The sequence below is a fragment of the Bos grunniens genome, chromosome 5 (genome assembly GCF_055505025.1).
Source record: "Bos grunniens cultivar Pamir isolate PY7600 chromosome 5, Bosgru_T2T1.0, whole genome shotgun sequence".
NCBI classification, from domain to species: domain Eukaryota; kingdom Metazoa; phylum Chordata; class Mammalia; order Artiodactyla; family Bovidae; genus Bos; species Bos grunniens.
This window is the reverse complement of record NC_141169.1, coordinates 112316392-112328983: the sequence shown is the minus strand read 5'-3', so window position 1 is coordinate 112328983 and position 12592 is coordinate 112316392. Positions and strand designations below refer to the sequence as shown.

The window sequence follows — 12592 nt, the reverse complement described above, 5'->3', positions numbered from 1 at the left end:
TCCCTGGTCAGGGAACTAAGCTCTCTCATCCCACATGCCTCATGGTGTGGCCAAAAAAAAAAAAAGAAAGAAAATGAAAGTTCAGAGGTGGCAGGATTTGGCCAAGCTGACACAGTGGTTCAGCTGAGACAGAAAATTGTTCAACAAAGTGAATGGACCCGCTAGGCAGATGGTCCTCATCCTCTCTCCACTTACGTGCTTCTAGTGACAGGGAGCTCCCCACACGACACACAGCCCTTCCCCAGGCTGACTGGTTCTAGTGATAAGCTATAAGTTCAGGGGGCTGAGATCCCTTAGAAAGAGTGTCGCTGCCCCCAAGCCCACTTCTTAGAGTCTGTGTAATTTGACAACTCATTGAATTTGGCCAAAGTCTTTGATTCCCAGATGCCCAGCAGGCCTCCGTGCCCAGTGCAGACAGCCGAAGTGGAGGAGGCAGTGGCGAGGGAACTGGGGCCGCCAGCCTGGAAGAAAACCGGGGTGGATGGTCCATGGAAGGAAGCTCCCGCCAAGGAGACCCACCAGATGCCACACTTCAGCCACTGCTGAAGAGACGGGCAGGGAAGGCCCCTGGGGACCAGGGTCCCGCTGTCTGCGAGCCGACCCAGCCTCAGGAGCCCATCCACAAAGAAGGTGCACCCGCCGGGGAGCCTCTTGGAGTCCTAGCAGGGGGTGCGGAGGCCTCCCCGGGCCCCTTACAGAACCTCAGACGTGCCCCTGATGACAGTGTGGTTCTGTCCCGGTGTCCCGCCCCCAACCAGGCCGTGCTCTCCAAGGGCAGCGCATATCCGACCTTCTCTGTGCCCAGAGGCCCACCTGGAGCAGCAGCTCAGGGCATCTACAACCTCAGGAAGGACTGAGGTGCCCGTCACTTGGAGGCATCGAGGGGGCTAAAGAGGGATTTCTGTGTTGAAGGGATCTGCAGCCCCGCTCCCCACCTCGAACGCCCCCTCCTCTCCTTTCTAACATCCATCACTCACTATTCCTATACTCAGCCCCTCTTCACTGAGCCCCCGCCCCCGCTCTGTCTGGCCCACAGTGACCCTGGAAGCCCTGAATGAAGATGACATGGTCCCTGCCCTGCAGAAGCCATGGGCAGACACAAACACTAACGGAGATGCGGTTGGACAGGGTGAGGGCTGGACAGAGGGTGATGCCGCTCTTCCTTGGCCTCCTGGGGGCCCATCCCCCACCACATGTCTTCTCTGCCTGCCCCTGACCACACATGTGTACATGTTCACATGTGCATTTGCACGGAGCCCCTCCCACACTTACACACGCCAAAGTGTGTGCACACCAGCCTCCACGCCCCCTTGGGAGCAGCAGCACTGGGCACGGCCGACCCACTCTCTTCCCTGCACCAGCAGCTCTTAAGCATTTCTGTACCTCCTGGGGAAGTTCATGAACCCTTTCTCAGAATACTGTTTTTAAGTGCATAATTTTTTTTAAGAAAGCTTAGTATTAGAAAAGAAAGAAGACAGTTATGTTAAAATAGTTGTCAAAATATTTTTTAGGAAAACAAATTTGTGATGGAGAACTCTGTGTGCTTCGTTATCAACACAATGAATAACCAAAGCCAGGGGCGGGTCTGAGCCTGTGTGCCTGGGAAGCCGGGGAGAATGACAATGACATTCCCAGAGCTCTACAAGGAACCGTGATGTGGCTCAAAATATCGGTGACTGCTGCTGGTGACAGTCGCAGGAACTGCCGGCAACCCCATTGTGCTCGGCTGCCTCTGTTCATAACACAAAGAAATGCTACATTTCAGTTGGAAGTCAATGAAACCAAACACGCAGCTTGTCCCGATTCAAGTGGATGAACCTCAGTTTAAGACCCTTGTTTCAGAAACTCCTGCTGGGCGCTGGGGACACCACAAGCCCCTGGACAGATCCTCATCCTGCTTGATGGACCTCACCCTTTAATTGCTGGCCTTTCTCGGGCTCCCCAGGCCCCTGAGATTCCCTCTCCATCCACTGAACCCACACCCAGAGCCACAGCCTCTATGATCCTCCCTGGACTGACAGGTCCAGAGTGAGCCACAGCCTCCCAAGCACTGCTCTGGGATGTCCCAGGGAACCTCTCAAAGTCATCATGTCTAAAATGGGATAGGTCATCCTCTCTGCAGACCACCAAACTCCCCCCTGAACTTCCCACCCCCTGAACGATGACCCCAACTACCACCAATCCTGCAAGCTGTCCAGGCTAGAACCCCTCAGAGCCCTCCTTCCCCTCACCCCTGACGTCCATCTCAGAGACCTGTCCATCTCACCCCCTAAATCTCTCCTCTCCATCCCACCTCTGAACCCCACTGCCCCAGGCAAGCCTCGCTCTCTCACTCCTAAGTCCTTGAACAGCCTGCTCCTCCTGCAGCCCTGCCTTCTCTGACACACCCTCCACGCAGCAGTCCGAGGGCTCCTCCAAAACCAAAAGCCTTCCATGGCTCCCTACTGCCTTCCAGAGAATTTCCAGATTCGTTGGCTCTGCGTTCCATTGTGTAAGAGCTTTTGGCCAGCCTCCTCTCTGTCTGTATAACCTCCACCTCCAACCTTGTTGACTAGGATGTGCTTCGCTGAAAGCTTTGCTGCACACCCACTATGTGCAGCATAGGGCTGAGGGTCAAGGCTGAAGAAGAGACATGCATTAATGGAACATGGAGCCTGCCCTCAGGGAGCTCACAGTCTAGCAGAAGGTGAAAATAAGAAGTCAGGTACAAGAGGTCTTGTAAGTGCTACAAGGAGAGAGTGATGGTGCCCAACAGAGGGTTGGGCTGGGTATTCTGCATTTGCCAAATAACTGAATGGTTGATAGATGGGTAGGTAGGAGGGTGAGAAGGAGGCCTTTGTGTGGTTGGAGCGATGGATGATTGAATGGGTAGATGATTGGGAAGGTGGGTAGATAAATGCACAGATGTAAGGACTGAGTGAATAGATGGGTGGGTGTGCAGATAAACAGATGAAGAAATGAAAAGATGAATGGATAGATGGGTGGATGGATGGATGAGTGGGTTGGGGAGTGGCTGGATGAATTGATGCATGAAGCAAAGGAAGGAGGGTGGGGAGATGGGTGGGTGGAAGGAAGGGGGTGATCGAGAATGTGACTCCTAGTAAATGGCAGCTCCAGGACTCAAACTCAAGTCTAGGAGACCACAAGAAACCCTGCCAGTTGGGACTCTGCATGTCCTCCTCTTCTCTCTCAGTGATCATCCTCAGCTTCCCTCCGTCTCAGCCCTCCTCCTCACAAGACCCTCAGCTCCATGCTTTCCACACTCTCGGAGCTTCAGGAGATCTCAGGGACCTTCTGAGCCTCCGCACTATTGACATCAAGGGATGGAGGACCCTTTGTTGTAGGCTAGCCTGTGCGTTGTAGGATGTCTGACCTTTACCCACTGGCAACCAGTAACACATGCTGACACTGGGAAAGATAGAAGGCAAAAGAAGACAGAAGTGGCAGAGGATGAGATAGTTAGATAGCATCCCTGACTCAATGGACATGAATTTGAGCAAACTCTGAGAGATACTGGAGGGCAAAGGAGCCTGATGTGCCGCAGTCCGTGGATGGGGTCGGAAAGAGTCAGACACGACTTAGCGACTGAAAGACAACAATGCCCAGTAGCACACCCTCCCTGAGCTGTGATGACCAACAGTGTCTGCTGCTGCTGCTAAGTCACTTCAGTCATGTCTGACTCCGTACGACCCCAGAGACGGCAGCCCACCAGGCTCCCCCGTCCCTGGGATTCTCCAGGCAAGAACACTGGAGTGGGTGTCTGCAGACGTTGTCAAATACCGTGGGCAAAATCACACCCAACTGAAGATCACGGTTGATACGGCTCAACCCCTTCCTCAGTCCTGGTTTTTTTGTTTTTGGGAAATTGAGATGAAGACAGGAGGAGTGACCGCCTGAGGTCACAGGGCTTATACTTGGGCTGGATCTCTTCCCCTAGCCCAGCCCCCAATATTCATACAGAATCTCACAGTCAGCCAAGGCTTCTCCTTCTGCTTTCTCATCTACATACAGGAGTCAGATAGAAATTGGAGCCCAGAGAGGTCAAGTGGCTTGCTCAGTACCACACAGCAGTCAGCAGCAGAGTCAGGATTTGAACTTGACGGGAGACAGGGGACGCAGGACTCCCCAGGGCAGCTGGGGAAGGAAACATGGATGGCGGCCCCATAGGAGAGCTGGAGGGAGATGAGCAGGAAGACCTTCTGGCTGATTAAAAAGACATATCGATTTCTCTCCCAGGGAAATGAACGGGGCCATTTGTCTCCCAACAGGACCGCGAGGCAGTCTGAGGGAGGCGACAGGTCAAAGTCGGCCTCTGACATGAAGCTGTAGCTGAGGGGGGACTGAACAGTAAAAATCCAATCGTGTTTTAAATGTCCCAGGAGGGGGTTGACTCTTCATTAGCCAGCCAGCCCTCCTTCTAATCCGCCCGCTCTATATCAATCACAACGAGGCTTCCCAGCTGGGCTCACCTCGGGGCTTCGAGGGGCTGGCGACACAGGCCCGGGCCCCCGCCCCAAGCCTCCTCAGCCACCGCCTGGCAGGGTGGTCTGGACAAGCATGTCCCCTCTCTGAGCCTCAGCTGTCAAATGGGAAATCTCAAGGAGGGACCTGAGCTGCACCAGGCAGTGCATGGGAGGCCCTTAGGGATCACCAGCATCCTCTCTGGCACAGCCTTCCAGAATCTAGACCCCGAATGTCCCTCTGTGCTCAGACCCCACTCCTCTGGTCTCCCAGCCCAGCCCCCAGGCTGTAGTCAGCGACCTTGGTGACCCCAGCTTGACTCTGAGCCTCCGATCAGGCTGTTTCCTCCACTGGGATATCATGCCCCGTCCCCGCCTTCTCCCCCACCAAAGTCTCTCCTGCCCCACTCCTCGTCCACGGAGGGCTCCTGTGGCTTCCCAGTCACAACGGACTGACCAGCCTCCTGGTGCCCACAGCCCACTCAGGGTCCCTCTGCCCAGTCTTTACCCCGTTTTTCTTCACTAGAGTATGATCTGGGTGTGGTTCTGCCTCCCCCATCAGATTGGGGTCTCCCGGGGGCCAAGGCTGGGTGCCAGGCCTGGTACACTGTGACCCCCCCCCAGCGTGGCTGAACAGCCCTCCACTTCTGTCTAGGACAGTGTTCAACACTACTGAAGCTGGGCTTCGCTAAACACTTGTTGAATCCATCAATTGATTGATCTGTATCTATTACAGGTGGTTCCTGCTTGGTCTCCTGACCTTAGTCTCTCTCCCTCAAGCACCTGCCATTCTGCTTCAGGAGGAACTGTTCTAATAAATGAAATTACATGTGCCCTATCCCTGCTGGACATCCTTCAGTGGTTCTGCAGTGTCCACAAGATGGAGAGTAAGCTCTAACCTGGCATTTCATACCCTGCTATCCCGCCCCTCCTCACACCACTCCAGCCACACTAAACTCCTTCCTGTTCCCTACACTAGTCCCCCTGCCTAAAACACCATTCCTCATCTGCCCTCCTGGGAAACTCCTACTCATGCAGCAAGACCCAGCCAAATGTCCCTTCCTCCAGGTAGGCTTCACCAACCCGCCTAGGCTTTGTCAGGGGCAGCTTCTGCACCTGTAGCTCTGTTTATATAGACATCTCCAGGTGACAGTACCTGAGACCGCCTTGTGGGTCAGGCTCTCCCTGGCCCCAGACCTCTGACTGGCTGTCAGGTCCACCCTGCTGACCAGTGAGTGTGCAGCATCCACTCTGACCACCGCGAGCATCCCCAGGGCACAGCTTGGTGCTGACTTGTACTTCTGAGAAAAACAACCTTCTCTACGCCAGATGGAGGGAAACGGACAATTTCCCAGACATGTGCTGCTTCTTCCAGCAACACTTGCCGTCCGTCTGGACGTTCCCTTTGGGCCAGGGCTGAAGGAGGAGGGGATACCCTCCCCGAAAGAACCCCTTCCCCAGCCACTAGCAGGCCCTGGCCTGAGAGTCCTGGGCTCTGATCTGTGCTGGCTTTGTCCACTACTCAACACGTGCCCTCAGGCAGGTCAGGCTCCCTTCCTCAGCCTCAGGCTTCCCAGCTGTAGAATGGGGAGCTAGCAGACTTCTGGTCCCGGCACCCCACGGGAGAAGAGTATCTGAGAGGTCATGGCAAGCAGGAAAGTACTTTGTAAGGCAGAAAGTGATGAGACGCCTGTGCATTGGAGACAGAGTCAAGTGAGAGCCACGGGCCCAGCCCTCTGGGACCCCACTGAGGGAGGAGGAGACAAGGCTAGCCACCAACAATCTCCCGAGGCCGGAGGCTAGGGAAGGACTGCGGGAGGATAGAGAGGAAAAAGCTGAGATTCCTGCAGGTGGTGGCCAGGAAGCTGGTGCTGGTGGGGCTGGCAGGATTTGGCACCCTAGAGACTGGGGGAGAGGGTGTCTCAGGGGGCAGACCCAGCGTAAGCAAAGACGGGCAGGCAGGGGTGTCAGGAAACACGAGCAGCGTGTTTGGGCTTCAGGATAGAGTGTGTGAAGGGAAACAGCAGAAAGGCGGCTGGAGGCCAACCAGGTGGATGGTGGAAGGCCCCGAATCCAGGCTAAGTGAGACTATTCTGGGGGTGAGATTGCCGCTGAAGGTTTCTGAGGGAGGAATGAATAAGCAAACAAATAGAAGAAGGCAGCGAGGGAGGGAGGGAGCGAACAGCCCTTAACTGATGACAAACCGCGTCCACACCGGGAGCTCAGGACCCCCGGAGGATGAAGGCGAGTAGGGAGGAGGGGTGCAGGAAACAGGCACTCAGCAGAGGGCGCTACGCTCTGGGTTCCTGCTCGGGGGTTCTCTCCACCATGTGGGAAAGAGGAAGGAGGAAGATGCCAGCTGTCAGTGGGGCAGGAGGGGTGAGATCCCAGAGGCCACCTGTTTACACAGGAAGAGGTGGAGGAATACAGGCTCGGATTTCCCAATGACCCCGACCCAGAGAAAGGGCTCAGAACAGGAGGGGGAGGGGGGGTTAGATTAAGGAGGACTTCCTGACAGTCAGTCTAGAGCCTCAGAAGGCCCAAAAGGTGCTTATCAGTTGACCCCAGGCCCATCTAATGCAGCAGAGGCGTAGCCCACCAGAGGCAGGGGGATGGACTAAATGACCAGAGCAAGGGCAGCAGGGCGATGGGAGGGTGGTGACACCCCATTTCTCTTCCTGTGGTGAGGGCTTTCTTGGCCTTCTCCCCCTCACTCCCCAAACTTCATGCCCTCCCTCCACCCTGCAGGAGTCGGCATCTCTCTCCCTGGGGGCAACCCAGCCCACAGGCTTCTCAGACCATCATCCAGACACAGGACCCAGCTATCCACCAACCTTGAAAACCCTTGTCCTGAGCCGGGTCACCCAAGTCACCCCAGTATGTCCCCGTCAGCTCCATCATTGGCTCCAGGGTGCGCACAGCTGCTACTCCACACTTAGCAGTTTTCCCAGTCAATGCTTGCCCTGGAATTCTCTCTGGAACCCCTGATGTTCCCAACTGGGGGTCGTTGAAGTTCCCATTTCACAGATGAGCAAACTGAGGCTCAGCAAAGACAAAGGCTCCTTGGCCAAGAAGGTTAACATTCATGCTTGACCAAGCTACAATCCCTGGGGTCACCTCTGTGACCCCCAAGGCAGCCATGCCTCCACTCGGACCCCCTTTCCGGCCCCACCAGCACCCTCAGCCACCAGCCTCCCCAGATCCCCTCTCATGATGGTCTCCTGGCTGGCTTCTCACCAAGGGAGCCAGAGTGACCCTCCCCTGCACAAAACAGCCATAGTTGGCCTCTGAGCCTGGTACATGGCAGGCACTCAGTAAAGGCTTGCCGACCCAGCTCATGAATGGGTGAGTAAAGGACGGATGAACAAGAGCCCGTTCGCCCACCTCAGCAAATTCACTGAACCCTCACAGCGAACAGCACAAGGCTTGACACCGCAGGGCTGTGATGAGAAAATGGACCCTGTCTCTTCCTGCCCCATGATGACCCAGGTCAGAGGGTCTGCAAGGCGGCAGGGGTCTCAGCCAGGTGGGCTTCAATGCAAGCGCACCCACAGACCCTCAGTCCTAGCAGCAGAGCCAGGCAGGGACGGAGGAGCAGATGAGAACCAGGATCACAGCCATGAAAGCACAGAGCGAGCACACCTGCCCACCGGGAACACAGAGCCCCATCCCTGCACACCACGGGGACACTTTCTGACAAAGGCAGCAGGGAAGTGAGCACCCCAGACGGCCCCTCCTGACTCGGGGAGACTGCCCGAGTCTCCCCATCCTGCAGACAGGCAGGCCAAGGGCGAAAGAGGGGAAGTGACTTGCCCAAGGTCACCGGCAGCTGGTGTCTCCCGCCTCCCGGCCCAGGCTGGCGCCCTCCCCCTGCCCAGCAGAGAGGCAGCCTCCACAGCCGACCGGCTCCCACCACGCATGGCTGGCTCCCACGGCTCTGGCTCAGCGCAGGCTGGCATGGGGCAGGCAGCAGCCAGGGGCACGCGGGGAGGCAGGGGGCTGCAAAGTCCTCCTGGGGGGTGGCCCCTGGCAGGGCACAGTGAGGTGGCTGCAGAAGGTAGAAGCTGGAACCCAGGAAGACCCTCGCCCAGCCTCCTGGAACTGCAAAGCATCCTTGCTCCGGTGGAGTGTGGAGAACCTGTCTCCAGCCTCCGAAGGTGGCAGCCGTGTCCTGGATAAAAGCTGAGCCTGGGGAATTCAGAGAGATTGAGGTTTTTGTGCTAGCTTTACCACATCCTGGCTGTGCAACCTGGATAAAAGTTAGTCAACCTCTCTGAGCTCACTTTCCCCATGTGTAAATGGGGCTCTGAAAGCCTACCTCCTAGGGGGTGGTTATAGGGGTTAAAAGGTGATACTGCAGGCAAAGCATTCAGCACAGTTGAAGTGCTGGCTCTTGTTATTATCACCGCCCCTCCTCCCTGATCCCACTTCTGGGCTGGACACATGGCTGGGTGCTTTGCAAGAATCATCTCTAATCGTCTTTGTCCCATCACAGAGATGAGAAAACTAAGGCTCAGGGAAAGGAAACCAGAATACATACAACCCACCACTGGCCGTTCTCCCACACACCGCCGGTGACATGCCTAAGAAAGGCTCTCAAAATCTAATCGAGGGTGGAAAACGGGTTTCAAACTGATTAGTCATGCTGCCAAGGGTGCCCTGCTGGAGGACGCTGTGATCGATTAGCAATGTCTGCACGGATGAGGGCACAGGTATCAGCATGGTAACTGGCACAAATCTACCTAAATCACAGAGACAGAATCTGATTTTCCCTGGGAACAATGCCCTCTGAAGGCGTTATGTTCTACCTAAAGACGTGATGCCCGGTGTCTTGTTGAATCTACCACGAGCAGTGTTTACTCAGCTGTTTGAGGGCCCTGATCACTTTTGGGCACAGGTGATAAGAGTGATAACCACATGTGTGGTTTTCTAGGCCACAAAGATGTGCTTTCCCATGTGCTAGTTATGTACTGCTTTGGTCTTCAATGCAATCCAGTAAAATGTGTAAATACCGTCTCTGTTTAACAGATGGAGAAACTGGGGCTCAGAGAGGTTAAGAAATCAGCTTGTGGTCACACAGCAAATAACAGGCAGAACCAGCCCATGGGTCTGTCTTACTCCGGTCCCCAGTGCTTTCCACATGCCACCTACCCATGAGTCAGACAGCACAACGGGGGACCTCCCTGGCAGTCCCATAGTTAAGAATGTGCCTTCCAATGCAGGGGACGTGGGTTCGATCCCTGATCGGGAAACGAAGATCCCACGTGCCATGGAGCAACTAAGCCCAGGCACTACAACTCCTGAGTCCACACACCAGAACTAGAGAATCCCTGCACCTCAGTGAAAACCCTGCATGATGTAACAAAGACCCCATGGATGGCAACTAAGACCCACAGCAGCCAAAGAATAAATATTTTTTAAAATAAATTAGTTGATTCAAAAAAAAAAAAAAAAAAGAACAGCACAACGGACCCCCTGACATTTCAGACGCAGAGTCCTCCCAGCTGAAACCCGGCTGACAGTGTGAGCTTAAGGCCCAGGCCAGGTAAGGAACAGTGCTGACCTCTGGGTGAATGGACCTCTGCCACCCCAGCTTGGCAGCTTACGGAGGGTCCCAGCGGCCTTCTGTCTCTCCAATGAGTCAGGCGGTGACTCAGGGCCTGCCTCTGGGCTGGGGAGGAGCTGAGTCAGGAAGCACCAAGTTTCAAAGGGCAGCTGGCTCTGAGCCAGGGCCCCTCAGCACCAGGGACTCCGGCACTTGGAACAGTCTGTCCCGGGCGGACCTCCCACACCGCCCTGCTCCCACCCCGGCCTGCAGGTCCTGACAGCCTTTCCCTACTGGCCTGACCCTGACACCTCCATGTCCACCATTCCTTTGGGTTCTTGATGGAGAGCAGGCTCCTGCAAAGTCTGCAGATGCAATGGCTCGTTTTTGGTTGTTGCAATAACGGAGGGCTGCTCCCTACCAATATTTAGGGGCCAGGAAGAGCAAACGTCCTGTGCCCTGCAGGACAGCTCAGACCACACAACACCATCACGCTCCAAATGCCAACCCTGCCCGCACTGAGGAACACTGGGTTACGCAATGCTCCTTTCCTGAGCTCCTTCCCAGGAAGGAGGGGCAGGAGGGAGGTTTGTGGCTGGGGAAGAATCCTGGAGCCCTCGGCACGGGATCAAAGAATCCCACTACATCCCCCCAAGATCCCAAAGCCCAGCCTGAGTGCCCCGTGATGGGGCCTCTGCTCCGTTCACTGTGGAGACACGCGCCCAGCGAACACTGCAGGAGCACCCACGATGTGCCAGGCACTGTGCTGGGTGCTGGGGTCCCGCAGGCAAAAAGACAGGCTTGATCTGTGTCCTGATCACTTGGCAGAGCCCTGGAGGAGACAGTGTCAGAGTCTGAGTCCCACATGAGCTCAGGACAAGCAAGAGAGGCGGAGGAGGAACCTCAGAGGGCTGCCCTGAGGAAGTGACGTGTAAGTGGGGATTTGAAGGAGGCAACAAAGGATTTGGCCCAGTGAAGAGGGAAGGGAAGGCTTTTCAAAGGAGAGAGTGTGTGAGAAGGCCCTGAGGCCTGGAAGAGCAGGGGAAGCAGAATGAGGGGAGCGGGGCAGGGCCTGGGGGCTGGGTAGGACTCTGCTCGTGCCTCCAAGACCACGGGAAAGGGTGAACGGTCTTCACCAGGGGGTGACCCGAGTGGAGGAGATGCAGCAAGTGGAGGCAGGAAGCTCTGTAAGGAGGTGAGGTGGGTGGAGCCTCACCCTGCGTGTCAGAGTCACCTGCCAATGGTCCAGGCCCACAGTTTCTTGTCAGGCTCTCATCACCCCTGTGGTCAGCAACCCCCAAATGACTCGATCACCAGGAGCTGGGCCACAGGCCAGGGTCTGACTTAACTCTGCTTCCTCCTGCAGACCTAAAGTTCATACCAGAGGGCTTCCTGAGCCGCCTGGACACTGCACTGACCACCCACGGTCATCAGCAACTCCCAGAACATTCACATCAGCAGGACGCCAGGTCCTCATCCGTCCGAGCTCTGTGGTCCAAGATCTCCCAGGCCCAGCCCCTGAGCTTGCTAACCGACACCACAGCCTCTCAGCCTCAGTCCGGGCCGCAGGCCTCCTGGCCAGAGGGACCGGCGGGGCCCCGGGCAGAATCCAGATAAACCCAGGCCCCACAAAGGATATGGGTTACACACCATCTTGATGCACCAGTTCCGGGGACTGGTGGTCTGTCGCAGGCAGAAGAAGGCAACGGGGGCCAGGTCCGGGTGAGGGACTTCTGGGTCAACTCCGTCCAGGGGCTCTTCTGGGCCAGGAGGGGAGGAAGGGGGGCTCTGGGGCCCCGGCTGCTCCGTGACTCCGGGTTCAGCCACCGGGGCTGCGGTGGGGGAAGGGGGCGGTGGGGAGTTCTCAGCCATGTCGGTGCTGAGCAGGGAGCCCTGCAGAAGAAAAAGAGGCGGCACTTGGCAGGGGGTTGGGGGCGAGCCTGGCACCCGCCTCCCTCGACAAAGGGACACGGGTCAGACAGCCCAGCCTTAAGCCCCGCAGGCCCCTCGCCCACACTCTGGCTGTGAGGGTCAGAAGAGTCGAGGGCCCGGAGGCACCCAAGTTGGAATCCACTTCCAGGCTGGTGGTATTGGGGCAGGTCTGGTCAACCTTGGTGAACCTCATTCGGAGGAGATGAAATGTAGAGAGAATAAAACCTTCTTAGAACACAGTTTTTGTTTTTTGTTTTTTTCCAATGAGACCAGAGTTGTATATTTATTGCATCATCGAAGAAAAGTTGCAGGAGAAAGACAAGAGTTATTGGGAAGACAGACGTTGCCAGGATGACGTGTGCTGCAAAGCAGAGGTGCCGTGGGACTTCTAGGTACCCGAGCAAGCCGGGGTAGGATCAGGGCAGACTTCCCTGAGGAAGTGACCCTTGAGCCGAGACCTACAGGGGAGCCCAGGGACACCCCACCCACTGCTCCATAAAGCTGAGAACCCAGAGGGACCTCACACACCAACCTCTTGGTTTTACAGCTGGAGGAACTGAGACACGGCAAAGGAGGAAGATAGACACAAAGTCAGAGACAGAACTCCACCAGGGCTGGCTTCCTGGTGTCTCAGAAGGACCCTCCGCTTGGTTTA

At 56.2% G+C, this 12592-nt stretch overlaps 1 protein-coding gene across 1 annotated transcript in view; it reads right to left on the bottom strand.

The window, feature by feature from the left end:
- CACNA1I (calcium voltage-gated channel subunit alpha1 I) overlaps positions 1-12126 on the bottom strand; it is a 116490-nt gene extending 104364 nt beyond the window's left edge. Inside the window, exon 1 of the mRNA XM_086402931.1 lies at positions 11645-12126. Within this exon, the coding sequence (XP_086259057.1) occupies positions 11645-11877 (233 nt within the window). The 5' untranslated portion in view covers positions 11878-12126. The remainder of the gene's footprint in view (positions 1-11644) is intronic.
- Positions 12127-12592: the final 466 nt, after the last annotated feature.